Below are 17790 nucleotides of genomic sequence, written 5' to 3'. Positions count from 1 at the left end.
GTTTCATATATAATAATACCAAAACTTTTATTATAGTACATTAAGAACACTTTGTTCCATTGTAATTACTTTTATTTTTGTTATACATGTGTTGTACACATGTATAACAAAAGTAAATATTATATGTTAATATTTCACGCAAAATAGTTATGAATTAATCGTCTTCGTAATGTTCTGCCTGCCGCTAATTCAGGATTAGCTCTATTTGCGTTCTCTACTTCTTCGTTATTATTCGGTGCTTCTTGGTTAAACATATCATCTTGCCATTCATCTTGCTGACCATCATTATCATCATATAGTAGTGGAACGTTGTCCCCTGTGCAGATATTTTTTTTTTTTTGGTAACGCTGGGGAAATCCTTCATGGATACCTCCGACCTTTGGGAGGGCCGGGGGTTATATCGGACTCTTACCGACTAAAATCCCTGCAGGATGTCTACCATTCGGACCGTTGTGAAGGGAGTTAGAGGAACTGCTCCCGCATTCCCTCCCCAACACCTCGGCCCCAGGGTTCTCCAGGAGCCTCGAGTACTCGCCTCGAGTACCGCACCCCGTCCCATCAAAGGAGTCCGGGATGCGGTCCCACGACCGAATCCCCGGTCGGGTTGGCCTTCTGGTCTCTATCTTAGCGGGAGAAGACATCCACCCTCCCCCCGCACCCCCCATTACTCACTCTCTAGGAGGGGGGGTATAGTGGAGTGGAGCCATCCCCAACTAGACATCCACTTCCCTTTTTCCCTGACCCTACCGACGTACGGGGAGGGCGGGCGGGCTCACTCACCCCACTCACCACCACCCCCTCCCCGGCGTGTCCGGAGTCGGGCTCGAGGCGGCCGAGGGGGTGGCCTCCGGTTGACCGGTGGCCGCTCCTCCTCGGCCGAATCTACCTCGGGCCCACTGCCGATCCCCCCCCCTCCTCCCGGGGAGCGCCGACACCCGCGCCGCCTACCGCGACTCTATATAGATATTATGCAAAACAGCACAACTGTTTATAATTTTGATTGCCACTTCAGGTGCATAATATAATATTCTATGTTTCAACAAACAACGAAATCACATTTTCAACAACCCGTTGCACTTTTCTATTAAACTTCGACAAGATATTTGTCTCTTGTTGTATCTGTCCTCTGGACTATCTATTTCTGCATTTGCAACTGGAGTGAATAACCAACGATGTAAAGGGTAACCTGGGTCACCTAAAACAAAGCTGGAAACTAAGTTCCCTTTTCAGCCGGATTTCAAGCGGTGACACCCACCGTTCACCTTCCACCGCTCCGTGCTCAGGACGGATCAGCACTAATCGCTTTAAAATACATATGTTTATGTGTTTTATACACACATACATATATATATATTTTTTAAAGCGATTATTAAGGGAGGAGAAAATTATAATTATAATAAAACACGAGGTTACGCTCCAGCTGACATCTTACGTAGCGACGAGCCTAAGCGATCCGCGATCGTCGCCTCGGCCGCTGAGCGCGGAGCGGTGGAAGGGGAACGGTGGGTGTCACCGCTTGAAACCCGACCGAAAAGAGCACTTAGTCTCCAGTTCTGACCTAAAGCATTGTTGGTTAACAATATATTTTAAAATTTTAATTATTATATATTAATGTACATATAGTTCAAAGCGCAAATAAAATTTGTAGATATTAATAATATATTATGCATATGTGTAATATTAATACGGTCGACTTACCCAGAAAAAAGATTGACATATTTGGCCATAGTGTATGAATTCTTTCCATTCCCATTTTTACGTTAGAATTATTCCAAATATAAGAATCATGTGTGCTCCCAGGATATCGCGAATTAACATTTAAAATCTTTAAACGCCAATCGCGTACCTATTAAAATATTGTGTGTAATATTTATATACAAATAAAACCCATAACAATAATATGTAAAGAGATATTACATATACTTACTAGCTGCACATTTATAGAATGGTATCCCTTTCGGTTAATATATTGTTGTGTCCACACCTTTGGGGAACGTATTGTTCCCACGCTCTTGGGAGAAGACTGTGAAGAAGGCATATAGAGAATGTTTGACAGCTGTTATCGTTGTCAAGGAGTTTGTTTACTAACAACTAAAATATAGAGTCGCTCTAGTCCTGTCACAGCGTACGGACGTAAAGCGAATTCGTGCGATTATTTTGAGATTGATTAAGATCCGTTTTTCTTGGCTGTAAATAAAGCTTTTCTCGTTTAGTTTATCCCGAGTTATTTCTTTCACGCGCGGGCACAACAATATAAATGTTCAACATTAACGTCACCGTGACTTTGTGGTGGGAAAATAGCAACGTGAGTGTAATCTATGCATCCAATTACTCTAGGAAATTTGTGCTTCTCATGAAATCTGGAAATATATTAACATTATACACATTACATCCCTGTCTGGGATATATTACGATGTACAAATTTAAATACTAACTTTTGTCGTGCATATTTTAATTCATTTTAATTTAGTAAGTACTAGATAAAATTTACCAGTACTTAATAAAGTACTGGGAAATTTTATCCATCTATTATTCATTATATTCTGCTGATTTAATGCATGTATTACTTCATGAATGCATCTGGATACAGATGCTTGACTTATCGCAAGATATAAATTGTGTCCAATACTTGTTTAATAGTTACCATTTGCAAAAAAGTGTAGCGCTGTTAATACCTAAAAACAGAAAATTTACATTTCAGTAATACACGTCCCAGTAAGCACTAACAGTAATATTATCAGTGTTATAAAGTATATCGTAAGTTCTATTCAATAATATAAAGGTATCCATACAGCACAAGGTATTTTAAGAACGTCCTGAGAACGAAGAAGCATACACAGCAACGTATTTTAGACGTCTCTTAGATATCTCCACATAGCAGAAAACATTTTACACCAATATTAACTTTAATATAGGAAGATCATTGTAATGTTACGCTTATAAACATGATGGCAATGTTTTTATGATCTTAGCATTATTTCTTGATACAATTATGGGTGCGATTAATTAAATGCTGCGAATGCTTCGAGACGCCCGAAGGAAAGTCAGGATTGGTCCGTACGCCACTTGGAAGAGTTTGCAGTGTGTAATGGATCGTGCCCATTATATTATGCCAATGTTTTAATAACATTGACGTTAATGTTTTAATAATATTGGGTGAGTGCAAAAGTTCGTGCGGAGTTTCATAGATGGAGTTATAAGCGTCGTAAAGTGTTGTCATTAATACTTCCATCTACATATTATATAACGTTGGAAAGGTGACGTCTTCAGCTGTTATTAAAAAAAAAATCATTTGTTTTCATACAAACTGCTTCGAGAAATATCACTTTAAAAATGAGTATCGATAAGGTGCATTTACGGCATGTTATGCTTTACGAGTTTCGGAAGGGAATAAACGTTGCCGCAGCCGTAAAAAACATTCAGGATGTTTATCAGGATGAAGCACCAGCTAAACGAACTGTGGAAAAATGGTTTGCTAAATTTCGGCGCGGAGAATTTAACCTTGAAGACGAGCCACGCTCTGGTCGACCTTCTGACATTGATGACGATGTTTTGCGTACTTTAGTGCTCAATATCCGCGAATTTCAACAGAAGAAGTTGCTACTACTCACTAAACATTGATCGATCAACCGCTTTTCGGCGTTTAAAAAAGATGGGATTCGATTTGAAGCTCGATATATGGGTGCCCCATTTGCTGACCGAGAAGAACAAAATCAAGCGAATTTCTGCAGCCGTTTCTTTACTCGGGCGGCTCAATAACGAGTCGTTTTTGGATCGACTAGTGACGGGCGATGAGAAATGGGTCCTCTACAACAATGTTCAACGCAAACGGACATGGAAACAATCAGGTGAGCATGATGACGCAATGCCAAAGGCCAGTTTGCACCCGATGAGGGTGATGCTCTCTGTTTGGTGGGATTGCAAGGGCATAATCTATTTCGAACTTCTCCCCGCTGGCGAAACGATTGATTCGGACAAGTACTGTCGCCAATTAACCAATCTGAATCGAGAAATAAAAGAGAAACGTCCGATTTTGTCAAATCGCAAGGGAGTCGTCTTTCATCACGACAACGCCAGACCACACGTTTCGAAAAAGACGCTGCGCAAACTGAAGAGCCTGAAATGGGATGTCTTAACGCATCCACCGTATTCTCCTGATATCGTACCATCTGACTATCACTTGTTCCGGTCATTGCAAAATTATTTAAATGGAAAAAACTTTGACTCTTTGGAGGCCTTAAAAAACGGCGTCTCTTCGTTCTTCGAATCTAAACCGCGCAGTTTTTATGATCGAGGCATCCGTATGCTGCCAGAACGTTGGGAAAAGATTATAGAAAACGATGGAGAATATATCATTGATTGAATAAAGATTTTTGTTTGCTTAATCACTGTGTGACTTTTACTCACAAACTCCGCACGAACTTTTGCACTCACCCAATAAAATGTTACTAAAACATTGGCGTAATATAATATTGTACAAAGAAATAACCCAGCAAACAGAGAATAGAACTGTTATATAACATAGGAGTAACATGTAATATAACACGTTATATTCTATAGTTATATTGAGGTTATATAATTTGGTTTCATAGTTGTAATATAATTGTTATATATTTGTTACACTGTTTTAAGCTACACTGTTACACTGTTATAAGCTAGAGATAACATATAATAATAAAAGCTAGAGATAACATATAATAATAATAGAACATTAAAGTTAATTTTGGTGTAATATATTTGTGCTATATTATTTTTTTTTGGTAACGCAGGGGAAATCTATCATGGGTACCCCCGTCCCTTTGGGGGGGTCGGGGGTTATGTCGGACTGCTACCGACTAAAACCCCTGCGGAATGCCTACCTGTCGGACCGGTAATGTAGGGAGTCAGGGGAACTACTCCCGTATTCCCTCCCCGACACCCCGGCCCCAGGGCTCCCTTTCGGGAGCTCCTCGCTACCTATGTACTGCGCCCTGTTCCGTAAAGGGAATCCAGGGCGCGGTCCCGGTCGGTTAATCGGCCGGTTAGCCTTCTGGTATCACCTTTAGAGGGAGAGGGCATTCGCCCTCCCTCCTTACCCCTCCCTCCCTGTTGACCAGGGAGGGAGGGTTTCTGGGGAAGTGGGCCCGTCCCCAAACGGGGTTCCACTCCCCCCTGTCCCTACTTGTCCGCCGCAGTGGGGGATCCTGATTCTACATCGTAGAATTACCGGATGCCCCCCGCGGACGGAGGCGGGCCCGAGGCGGCCGAGAAGGGCTTGGGCCCCTGCTAATCAGGGGTCCTTCCTCTTCCTCGGCCGGTGCCATCTCTAGCCCGCTTCTAGTTTCCTCCCTCGGGAGCGCCGACCACCCCGGTGCTTTCTGCGTCGGGTTCGCGGTCGGCGCTCCCGCTCGGCAGCCTCCTTCTTGGACATCACGTCCTTGCAGGAGGCCGCCGCTTCCCATGCCTCCTCGCTCCCGCACATGGTTCGTACCAAGAGAGCGAGATGTCCCCCTCTTGACACCCCATCTCCCCTACCAGGACCCGGCGCTCCTCCACCCAGGCCGAACAAGCAGCCAGGGTGTGGAGCGCCGTGTCCATTAGCACGGGGTAATGGTGGCATCTGGTGGTGAGCTCCTTCCCTATCTGGTGCAGGTACTTGCCGAAGCACCCGTGGCCCGTCCCTGGACCTGGTACCTGCACCAGATGGTAGGACATTCCATATCCCCTCCTGCCCGCCAACTCTGGCAGGCAGGGGCGGACAGCCTCAGCCGTCTCGCGCCCGTACCCCCGTGAGTTGGACAATATGTCCCCCCACATCTCCAGGGTACGGGCCACGGCCTGGGACTTCAAGGCCCGCAGATCCCTGGCCGTCAACTCCCCCTCCTCGCGGAGCTCCTTGACCCTCCAATAAAGGATTCGCCTTTCCTCGACAAGGAGCTCCACGGGAGGGGACCCGGCCAGGGTGGTCGCCATCATATATGATATTGTGCCGTGCCCCCTGATCGCCCTTATGTACAGGGACCTCAGCGCCTGCCGCATTCGGCGTATGCCATCGCGGCAGGCGCGGAGCTGAGGCGCCCAGATCGGCGCCCCGTACAGGGCGATCGATAGCACGGCACTCACATACAGGCAAAGGTGTGTGGGGGTCCCAACAGGACCCCGCAACCCCCCCCCGTGAGGAACCGAGGGAGACTCTGCAGCACCTGCCCCCGGGGGGCAGGTCTTCCTTCCCCGGAGCTCCCTTCACCGCTGCATCATGATATCAGCAGTGGGGGTCTCACGCCGGGTCAGGGCTGTTCTCTCCTAGCGCGGGTGGGGGTGTTCCCTCGAAAGGGTCGGCTCACCCCGACCCGCTCCTACCTGGCCCATGGGTCCCGGTGGGTGGGTCTCTAACACTCCGAGGCCACTACCCCATCAGCAGATCTCACGGGCCTGGGGTGAGGGAGTGTGTGGGAAGAGCTGCACCTTGCTCTTATCCCCCCACTCCTTCCCACCCCGCCTCCGCTAGGAGAGAGACCGAGGTCTCAACTTCCATCGTTAATTCCGCCTCGGAGACTCCCTTCGGCCTAACCGCCGGAGGAGGGTCCGGTGCGTGCGGAGCAGCCGTTGCTCGCGCCGATACCGGCCCTGCACGATCTGTGGGAGGAGCTGGAGACTGGAACACTCCATCTCCCCCGTCTTTGCCTCTTTGGGCCTTTTTGGGGCTGCCGCAGGGACTTCAGTCCCGGGTTTTACATTGGCGGCGGCGTTGTGGGAGGGCAGAGGGTGCGCAAACCCTGCGCCCTGATCCGCAATCCCCGCCCCCCCACGCGCCGCATTTTTTCTCCTTCGCCTATTGCGGCGAAGAGGAACTCCCCCTCTAGGGGCAGTCCGAGGGACCGCTTTGCAAGACTGCCCATCCATGCGGTGAGTGGCCTCCCTCCCCTCTTTTTGACAGAGGGTGCACCTCACCTCTGAGGTGCATCCCCTCGCCACATGGTCGGCCCTTCCACAACGGAAGCAGCGACTTCCCAGTCCGTCCTTGGACTGGCAGGCCGCTGCCATATGGCCATAACGAAGGCACTTGTAGCATTGGAGGGGCCGCTCCTCCAACACCCTAACCCTTGCCTTCGACCACCCCACTGGCAGTCCCCCGGCTGCCACAATTTTCTGTGCCGGTGCCAGCGGGCACCGGATTCAGATTGCTCCCAGCCCTCCGGAAGACCTCCTGACTTCTCCCATCTGGAGGTCCTCCGGAGGGCAACCCGTCGCTTTCATGACGGCAGCCCTCACCATGAGCGGAGTGACTGAGTTATCCAGGCCGACAAGGCGGAGCTCCGCCCGCCTCGCCGGCCTGGCGACCACAGCCACCCCGCTCAGCGCATCCTGGAAGTCCCTGGCCAGGCGGTCGGCCTTATCCTTACCGTCCTTCTCAGGGAGGACCCCCCACCTCCAAGATCCTCCCCTTCCGTTCCTAGCGCGCTTTATCTTGAATTGGCCAGGCTGCAAGCCGACTTCCTGGATGTCGACCTACTGTCTGGCCCGCACCATCACATCCGTGATGGAACCCCCCGGCAAGGCGGTCACGGTAACGACCGGATTGCGCGGGGGGTTCCGTAGCTGCGGCCTCTTGGGTGGGGGGGTCCCTTCTTCGAGGCCCCTCCCTCCCTGACCTTCCCTTGGGGGGCGGTGCGACCTTTTTTGCCGCACTGCCTCCCTTTTTAAGGTCAGGTGGTTTGGACTTCTGCCCAACCCCCTTCCCTTTGCCCTTACGGGTGGACACGGTAGTCCACCTGTCACGACCCTCCCCAGCGGCCGCCGGCTGTCGTGGAGGGGGGTGAGGGAGGGCGCCCCGCTGCCCACAGCTGCGCCCAGACAGCACATGGATATCCTATGGACGTCCATAAGATGTCCTTTAAGGATATTGAGGATATCCATAAGACATCCGTTTTATGTCCTTCGGACATTCAATAGACATCCATGGGACATCCGTTTATGAAACTGGTGGACATGCTAAAATCCCTGACGTGTCCATAGGATATCCGATGGACGTCCAGTGGACGTAATTGATCAATACCGGATATACGGAATGGATTGCATATGGACGTGAAATGGACATCATAGTAGGATTACTCTTGGAATTTTTTAATTTATATTACAAGAATAAAATATATATATATTATGTTTCAACAATAAATTTATTTAAGGAACTTTGTATCATATACATTTTACAAAATAACGATTGTAAATCTTATTACATTTTGAAATATCAGTCATTTGATACAACAATGACATAACTGAGAAATAATTATTTTCTAAGAAACGGTTACCAGTAAATTGTACCTGCAAAAACCGTTCTTTCCGTACTAATAACTAAAAAATGTCAAAATTGTTAGTTATATGTCATTGTTGCAATAGTATTAATTGAAATACAATGTAAATATAATCGCTCGTTTGCTACAGAAATGACATATTTATATTAAAATAAATAATAATTTTCCTGGAAACGGTTAGCAATAAAAAGAACAAGCAAAAACTGTTATTCTTATATTAAAAACTTAAAAATGTTGAGTTATGTCATTGTGTTGCAGCAAATGAGCGTTGTTATATAGTTGTGAGAGAACATAGATTCGTAATTACAAATAATACGTATGTTTGCATTAATCTTGAGTTATCGAAAACAAAATCATATATATATTGATTTGAACTTAACAGGAGTTATTTGAAAATCACAGTTTGCAAATTGCGTCTCCTCATTGCACGATACAAATATATGTCCATGTATATAATATAAAATAAAGAACATTGAATATATAGTTAAAATAATAGTCTTTGGTGCAGTCTTCGGTGTTATATTATTTGTCTTCTTTTGCCGCTCTTTCTTTTGCATGTCTCAACCATGCTTTACTAGCTTTCTCAACCTCTTTTCTTTTTGTCGCTGCTTGACATAGTTGAGCACTTTCTAAAAAAATGGTAAATGTATATAAATATCATCGTTTGATTTAACATATAACTATAGTGATCATATAAAGCGCTGAATGTACAAATAAACCGAATTAATGTTCTGACAAATTGAGACTTAGTTAACGGAAAGTTGTTCAACGAACAACATCAGATATGTTACAACACAAATGTATAAAATTGTTTACGTTTTGGTACATATATTCAATTGTTATTTGTATCATAAATATATTTTCTCTAACTATGCAATAATTTTAACATGTAACTGTGAACTAAGCTGACGTGACTTATCGCCGTTTATATCAAAATTTATTAATTGAAGCGGCTGGTTTTAGGGCCTCCACACACAACTTGACATAGTTGTAACAGTAGATGTACCATAAGAATAGACCACAATCACAATCGTTTCTACTTCAGCATATGAGCCTTAGGGCCGAAGCACAGAACATAACGTAATAGTTACGACAGTCTATACGTAAGCAACGCATATGCAATTGCGTGTGCGTTGCTTACGTCTACGACTGTCGTAATCACTACGTTATGTTCTGTGCTTCGGCTCTTACGGTTCGGAAGTATTGTATGTGATTGGTCAATTCTTACGGTATGTCTATGGCTATGCCCTACTGAAAATTTGTTTTCCACAATTGAGATCTCATATGAGATTTTTTCTCAACTGAGATCTCAACTGAGATCTCAATAGAGATCTCTCATGCCAATTTTTGCGGAAATCTCATATGAAATCTCAATTACATTCTCATTGGAGTTCTCAATTGTGATCTCAACAGAAATTTTTCAGTAGGGTGGCTATGTCAATTTGTATGTGGAGGCCCTCATTCCATCCAAATTAACAAATCGCATTAGTCGTTGATCAGAATTTACAAATGCAATTGGTCAATTGCGATGGAATAACCAACCGATTAAATTAACCAAAGTTGGTATATTCAGACATTAAGACCAAGACCTTAATCATGAATCTTTTTCTCTAAGTGAAAAGTTTCATTGACAAATATTGAATTCGTCAATGAAACTTCTGATTTTTCACGAGTTTACGCTAGAGAAAAAGATTCATTATCAAAGCCCTGAGCTTGGAAAGATTTTACTTTTCTGGCCGATTATCGTGAGTTACGCCCATTTACTTTTTCTTGCCGCTCCAACACATTCCGCGAGCCACGCAAGTGACAATCGCGACACGCTGTCATAGTGTCGTTGACATCGTAAAATGTATCAGGCTCTGAGCAACAGCTGAAAATGGAATTGTTTCGAAAAATATTGTACAGTTATTATTTAGGGCTTTATACATATTACGATATTAACAGCACTGAGACCACGACTGTCAGTTGCGTGGTCCACCTAGCGACAAGGGGACGTGAACGTAGGTCGCGAAAATCGATCTGAAAGGTACAATCTTTTCGAGCTCTGATTTGAAACGATAATAGTGATTTACCTATTAAGGCATTTGCAAGATATAGTTTTCCAAATATTTGTTTCTTCTTGGCTCCGTGCTAGCTGTATTGTTCAGCAAATTTGTTCGTGAGAAGAAGTGATAAATATCGTTTTACGAAATCATATGGAGTAGTTCCTCCTATTTTGGAAAGTTCTTTTACCTAAACAATATGTAACATTTAATTAATTAAAATTAGTAATGAGAGAATTGGCAAAGGAAACTTAAACCAAATTTACACATTTAAGGAACATACAGTTGATTGAAAACGTTTTGCTTCTTGAAGATACTGCTCCACTACTTTCAGTTCTTCTATATTTTGCAAAGGAAACTGGAATGTACTTAAAAATGTCGGCTCATTCCCATCTGTATTGTTTAAATCTCCTTTCTGCAAAACGGTAAGTTTTATTTCTTCGCAGCGTTCTTTTGTTACTTCTCTGATCAAAAATAATTCTTTAAATACTCTCCGCAATTTTTCATCTAAAACAAAAAGGATCAAAAAGAAAGTTGTAATAAATGTAACTAAAAGCCTTAAATATAAATTCAACTAATTAAAATTGTATTAAAAATACTGCATTACAGCTGCTCAATATATTGCAATATGTACCTATATTTTTATGTATGAGGCAGCATGTACAATGTTGTACATTATCAGTCTGTTTATCTGCAGTTGTGTTACAACTGCTGACATATCTTTGCATGTTCACATCTGTGCATATAATGTGTTTACATATTTAATAATATACATATGTTTGGTAATTAATAATATAACCACTACAAATGCACTGAATCGATTCGATTATTTCTCTAAAAAAATAAGCTTTTTCGTGAACTTTTACACTTATCGCATTTAAAACGAGTCAGACGCATATTCGGACGCTTGGAAGAAGCAAAAGCAAGAGAACCGACTTTTGCTTCATTCAAGCGTCCGAATATGCGTCTCACTCGTATTAAACGCGAAAAGTGCAAAAGTGCAAGCAACACGAACAAGCTTTTTATTTTTTGAAGATATAATCGAATCGATTCATAATCGTGCATCTATAATAACCGCGCAGGATAAACAACCAGTTGCTTATGTTTTGACACAATATACATACACAATATTCTTTATTGGCCTATTATATTCGTTCTTCTATTATACGAGGTGCGATCAAAAAGTTCCGGGGCTAGTTATATAAAACAATAACAATGTACCGGATTAAAAGCTGGTTGCCATCTTCTTTAAAGTAATCCCCTTGTGCAGCAATACATCGGTTCCAGCGCTTCTGCCACTGTTCAAACGTTCTCTGGAAGACCCGTTCTTCAAGAGTACTCCTCGCGCTGTATCTATTCAAATGGTTTCAAAACGACTCCCTTTTAGCTTCATTTTCTGCTTAGAGTCAAACAGTTAATGTTGAGGTCTACTGCAACATTCTGAAACGGCTGACAGATAATTTCGGCGCAAATGGCACTGCTTTTAATGTCTTTTCTGTAGTATACGGTGGCCAATAACATATGTTATTAACAATCCAAGACGTTGGCACCGCTTCCACTACATTTTCGTCTTCAAATCTCACAACTGTCCAAGTTTTCTCCATTTCTCATGATTAGTTACAAATATTATACTCACAAATATCATACTCACAAATTATACAAGAATAAAAGTACTACTTTTGTTAAAATTTTTGTTATATTACCAAGATATTTTCGAATATTGCCAACACAAAACTATTGCATCATTCTTATCATTGACAGTGTTAATGTTATAAGGTACCTGAACCGAATAAGGCCCGGCATAAAATAAGGCCCACTTTTGAATTTACTATTTAAAAGCGCGCTTTATGCCTAAACTTTATGCTTAAAAAATGTGTCATAGGACTGTTAAGATCTTAACGGTTCTATGACACATTTTTTAAGCATACAATTTAGGCATAAAGCACGCTTTTAAATAGTAAATTCAAAAGTGGGCCTTATTTTATGCTGGGTCTTATTCGGCTCAGGTACCTTAGTACTTATATACACTTGGCGTCAATATCAATATCATATATGTGTGTCTTAACATTTTAAAAAATCACTAGATATATAGATTTATATCAGACAGATATTAATATGTATGAATTATATATTACGACTTAATGCAATTCGATTCAGTTTATTCGAATAGGCAGGTATTTTAATGCATGAATATTAAGGCAAATATATTATTATTTTAAGGCAAATATATTATTATTTTAAGGCAAATATATTATTTTAAGGCAAAATATTATTATTTTAAGGCATGAATTTTAATGCATGAATATTTATATGTAATGCAACTGAAAATTTGACATGTAGTTTATGTTACACATGTTAAGACACATCCAATATACAAATATTACAAAACCAATAAACAATACATTAACATTCTAAGGAAAAAGTCAATAAAAGAAACAACTGAAAAGCAAATTGTTCTATTCTATTTTAAAATGCTTACTAAGGATCATTGAAACATTATTGTTAATTTATATAATATTATATACAACAATAACAGCATTATTGCTCCTCTAATTATAAATGTAGTAACGGAAATATGACATATATATTTCTGAATTGCAATTTTACACATTTATAACATATTTGATGGAGTTGCCATGATGTAAGTGGCCTTAAATTCTTCGCGGCATAAATTCCTATAGATGACGATTTACAGGGTTTTGTATAAAAATCTTCAAGCTCTAAAAATTCCTGAGCAATTAATAATATGCCATCAGTTGTTGATATTATACTTTTCACATTAATTATTTTATGATTAACAGTGTAACAGCAATTATCCGGTTCAGTTACTTTTAATACAAACCCGTTTAAAAGAATTTCCTTATATTGTGCAACGAAGGATATGTTATTGATTATTGATCCTACGTTATGTTGTTTCTTTAAGGTTGGTACATTATGTGATTTGTGTTTATTAAACGGAATGCTGTTATCTATTTCATATTTATGGCGAACTATTTGTTGTAATGATTTCTCCGGTTTCCTTAGTAATTTCTTTATTGATTGTAAATAATTTTCAAATAAAAATGCACTAAATTGATCTAATGTTCCAATTCTTGCAACATCGTCACAAATGTGCAACAGGTTATGCACGTTATGAGAGACTTGATCCTTACCATATAAAATTATAAACGTCTTCACAAAATATTGCATCAGAGATCTTGCATAATCTATGTGTTTTTTATAATTTGGATTGCATAAAATGGACGTGGCTATATGTAGAGGTAAAAAATTAATATATCTATCATAACTTAGAGTAGATTTCAAAACTACAGGACCTGTATATAAAAGGAACTGTCGAAGTTCTGTTGCCTTCCATCGTTTGACTTCATTCAGATCACGAGGTTTACGATTGAATTCTGACGGTATATTGCATTTTAGCTGAAGTAATGATTTAGAAATATTAGATATTGCAGTATATGATAATTTTGTTAATGGTTTTCCATGAACCCAAAACATAAGTAATTTTTTAGTAACTCCCAAACAAATTAGATGCATATAATCTAATGGAAAGTCACGTATCATGTCAATATTTGAAATGGATTCTAATATTGTAGTACCTGAATGATGATCTTTTTGGCGCTTAGATCTAAAATCATTGTCACAACGCAAAGTCAAGTTTTCAACATTAAGAAAACAGATATGATCATTAATATGTGTTCCTCGTTCATAGCATTTTGTACATGAAGAATATCCGGAATGACCTTTAGTATAAGTGATAAATGATTTTGCGGGTGCATCGCAAATAAATGCTTTCACTTTTATTGAATATAATTTTGTATTATAATATATACCATTAGATATTAAATTATTGATGTCATCTACTAAATCTGTTAAAAATTTATTTGCATCCTTTGGTTTTTCAATTCCATGATAAATCCCAACAAGTTCAACATTAGTGGGAAATAATCAGCATAATATAGGATACAGCTGACTATTAGTGCTCTTTGCAATTGGTAAACCATCAATATTAATTAAAATCTGAAGGCAATTCGGATTTACATAATGATCTGTTTTGGATAATAGATTTTCGATGCACTGCAGCAATCCAAAATGATAATATATGCCAGGCTCTACAATTTTTACATCAATATTTCTTGGAGTTTTCAATAAGGTCCTAGCATCCAAAGAAAGCTCGGGATAGTCTTGACTTAAAATTATTAATAAGTCGTTCATAGCTAAATGTGCAATGTTGTGTTTTATGGCCCATGTTCTTAATCTTACAGAAATGTTATGCTGCAACTCAGAAGTACATATATTTTGTTATTTATATTGCTATTTTCATGTACAACATTTGTTTCAGAATTTATAGACTAGTTACTTGAAACAGAATGATCAGAAACTGCTTCATTAATTATTTCAGTGTCAGATATATCTGAAAACTCATTTTCACTAATAGATGAATTATACTGTACATTATATGTATCATTACAATTACTAGAAGTTGATATTACAGAATTTAACACTGATTCATTTGCTTCAGGAATTGAATTAGTGACAACAGAAGATTCTGTATAATAATTACTTATAGCAATAAATAAATTTGCTTTTTCAGTTGCTTTTCGGTACCCACTTCGTTTTAATGACCGTTTTTTTGGCATATTGTGATCCATTGATTCGCGAAAGTTAAAATATATAAATGTTTGGTATCTTGTTCAATTTGGAGGTTATGTAACTATGTTGCAGTATATTACATGACAGAAATGAAATACCCTAAAACATTTCAGGAGAATTAAGAAATGCAACATAATAAAAAACAACGTATTCCAGATTGTATCATAGGTAGCATATATAATTGTAGATAATACAAATATAGTTACTTACTCATATACACTAATTGTGTCCTTTTTTAAGATATTATAAGACCAACTAGTAACGCTATAAATGACTGTCGCACACCGGCGTGATACGCGACGCGACGCGCGATATTCAATGAGCTTCCAGTAATTTCGAAAAAAGTGTACGCCTATTGGGTATCACGAGTCACGTGTCGCATATCGCGTGTCGCGCTGGCTGCGAGAACCAACCAACCAACACACATAACCGAAAGTCGAGTACATACTAACCTGCCGAGGTATGGAGCGTGCATGAATAACAAAACTTTCGGTGCGTTTTACCCACATAATTTCTGCAGGGCAGCATCTCTATTCATCCTTTAATACGTTCTAAGGGTATCCCCAGGATATCCCTCTCATGTTCCTTAATAGGCCGATATAGAGGGAACGAAATACGAATAAGAATAGCATATGGACATACAAACTTGCCCATTTGGGGATATCCCTACAGTGTCCACAAGTGTATATCCTATGGACATCTTATAAAGATCCATGGACATCCCGACCAGAAATGGACATAAAACGGATGTCCATAGGATATCCTGTGCTGTCTGGGCGGGTACCGGAGAGGGAAGGACCCTCTCCAGTAACCGCCCTATGCGGGCGATTTCCGCCTTTCGGCCCCGGACTTGGATCTCCAGGGGCCCAAGCCGTCTATCCGGACCTCCATCCCTCACCATCCTCCCGTTGTCCGCCAATGCCTCCTCGATCTCCTCGAGGCACCGATGAACCATGTCATTGAGACATGCGAGGCCCCACGTAGCCCCTCGCAGCCTTCCGCCCCGGTTCGACCCTGAGCTCGCGGAGGTATCGAATCCGTCGATCGCCTCCGCAGCCAGGGTCTCACCCAGCCATGAGGGCTTCCGCACGGGCGGAATCTCCCACTGGGCTCGCTTACGCCCCACTTCAGCACCCCCCTCCCGCGCGTTTCGGAGAGGAGCCCCACCGGCCGAGGACTCTTCGTCCTCGGCCAGCGGGAACTCCTCCCCCGGGAAGTGCCACTCCTATAGCTGCGAGGCGGACAGCTGTTCAGTCCCACCCTCGCGCACACAGGAAGGTCCTCCTCCCCAGAAAACCCCCCTCCTCCCGTGGAGCGAGAGGAGGGAAGTGTATCTCCCTATCCCTCCATAACTGGGAGGCGGACGTCTCCGCCTTCCGTTTCCTCTTTTTAGATACCGGAGGTAAGGCTGGGGCCGAGAACAAATCTACTCGACTCACGCTCGGCCGCAGCCCGTCCTCCAGTGCCTCCCTTCGGGCGGTAGCACTTTCCAGCAGCGCGCCCGCCTGGCGCGCGCCGCCTAGCCCATCGCATTATGACGACGGAGGGGGTGCTGGGACAATACTCCCCCTCCCGCCGTTCCCCGGCTCCGAGCACCAGGGTGTTTACCTCCTTATTTGACATTTCTCCATAAATGTGGGGATTTTATGTGCCCCTACACACACGGGTGTATCTTCGGGGTTTTCCTTCCCCTAGACCGGCTGCCTTCACCAGACTAACGAGCCCGCTCTGCCCGCGCTGTAGGAACCTTTGGGCCGCACAAGTGCGAGCCTCCAGTTCCTGAGTAAAACCTGGAGGCAGCTGCCCATCCAGGAGTATTATGGACGCTCTTAGTCTAGTCCCTCCGTACAGGCCACCCCGGCATGGTAGAACCTGCCAGGGGTCGAAATCCCCGCCGGTACAGACCTGTACGTCATCGGGACACGCAAGCTCCCCCACCACGGCAAGATGACGTCCACGGGGGAGATTTGTACTATATAGGTCTGTACTGTCCAACTAAGCCAAGTAAAGATAAATATATGAACATTTTGTACTTTTATACATACCTTTATTTTAATGTCCAGCATAGATTTTCGTTGTTTTTGTTTCATATATGGCGATAAATCTCTTATTAACATAAGCACTAATGGTTTTGTTAATCTGAATAATTTAATAAATTTTTCATCGCTTATATTAAAAGCTTCGGCTGCCACATTTCTTATACGATTTCTTCTAATATTTAAATGTTCATGTTCAGCTTCTTGAACAACTACAAAATTATTCATTATATTCATAATTATGTTCGTATTCCTTACTATTACTCTATTACTTCTTACTACTTTGTACTATTGCTTCATTAAAAGTCACTCGTAAAAGTCTTCGCAAGTGAAAAACGACTACCTCAGACCACTCGCTGCATTATGTACGTAAATTTGCGTATACGTTTTAATACATATACTCTGGAAAAGTTAGAGAATAGATTTTGACGTGCAAACATTCGTAACTTGGAATTTGCGTATACGTTTCTCTCAAACGTAAGTTAGGGAATCGGGCCTCTGGTGTTGATGCGCTTTTGGACGTCCACTGCATGGATCATCTTCAATGCTTGTACGACCATGTTGAAACTCAAGTGCCCATTTACAAACCATTGTTTTTGAAGGAGCAGATTCCCCTAACACATTTACCATCTCGGAATGAATTTCCATTGCCTTTAAACCTTTATTAACAAAGAACTCAATCACTACACGCTGTTTCAAATTTTCCATTGCAAACAAATATACTGACATGTCAACTTCAATTGGCTTGTAAACACAGAAAGAGTTGACAGA

The 17790-nt window shown here is 41.9% G+C and overlaps 1 protein-coding gene and 1 pseudogene across 8 annotated transcripts; both read right to left on the bottom strand.

Moving 5' to 3' along the window:
• Positions 1–134: 134 nt before the first annotated feature.
• LOC112588804 (putative nuclease HARBI1) lies at positions 135–17256 on the bottom strand (annotated as a pseudogene).
• On the bottom strand, positions 8894–15380 carry LOC105189479 (uncharacterized). Of its 8 annotated transcripts, none has more exons than XR_003113063.1 (7): positions 15194–15315; positions 14943–15082; positions 11555–11686; positions 10968–11069; positions 10617–10840; positions 10364–10523; positions 8894–8920 (listed from the first exon to the last, which is right to left on the bottom strand). XR_003113063.1 is itself a non-coding variant. In XM_011151587.3 (6 exons), the coding sequence occupies exons 3-5, from the start codon at positions 11059–11061 to the stop codon at positions 10422–10424; spliced, it is 420 nt and encodes a 139-aa protein (XP_011149889.1). In that variant the 5' UTR covers positions 11062–11069; positions 11555–11686; positions 15194–15287; the 3' UTR covers positions 8894–8920; positions 10364–10421. The 8 variants fall into 8 exon arrangements, 5 of the variants coding, with proteins under 5 accessions (XP_011149889.1, XP_025155706.1, XP_025155705.1 ...); XR_003113065.1 differs by having other exon boundaries at positions 10617–10748; XR_003113064.1 differs by lacking the exon at positions 10968–11069.
• Positions 17257–17790: the final 534 nt, after the last annotated feature.

Source organism: Harpegnathos saltator, unplaced genomic scaffold, assembly GCF_003227715.2.
Source record: "Harpegnathos saltator strain DR-91 unplaced genomic scaffold, Hsal_v8.6 scaffold297, whole genome shotgun sequence".
NCBI classification, from domain to species: domain Eukaryota; kingdom Metazoa; phylum Arthropoda; class Insecta; order Hymenoptera; family Formicidae; genus Harpegnathos; species Harpegnathos saltator.
Note: the sequence above shows the minus strand (reverse complement) of the source record. Positions and strands in the feature narration are given on the sequence as shown.

Excerpts from the sequence above, each read along its gene's own strand:
- LOC105189479 (XM_019844343.2), bottom strand. The coding sequence starts at position 13,894 with ATGATACGTGACTTTCCATTAGATTATATGCATCTAATTTGTTTGGGA.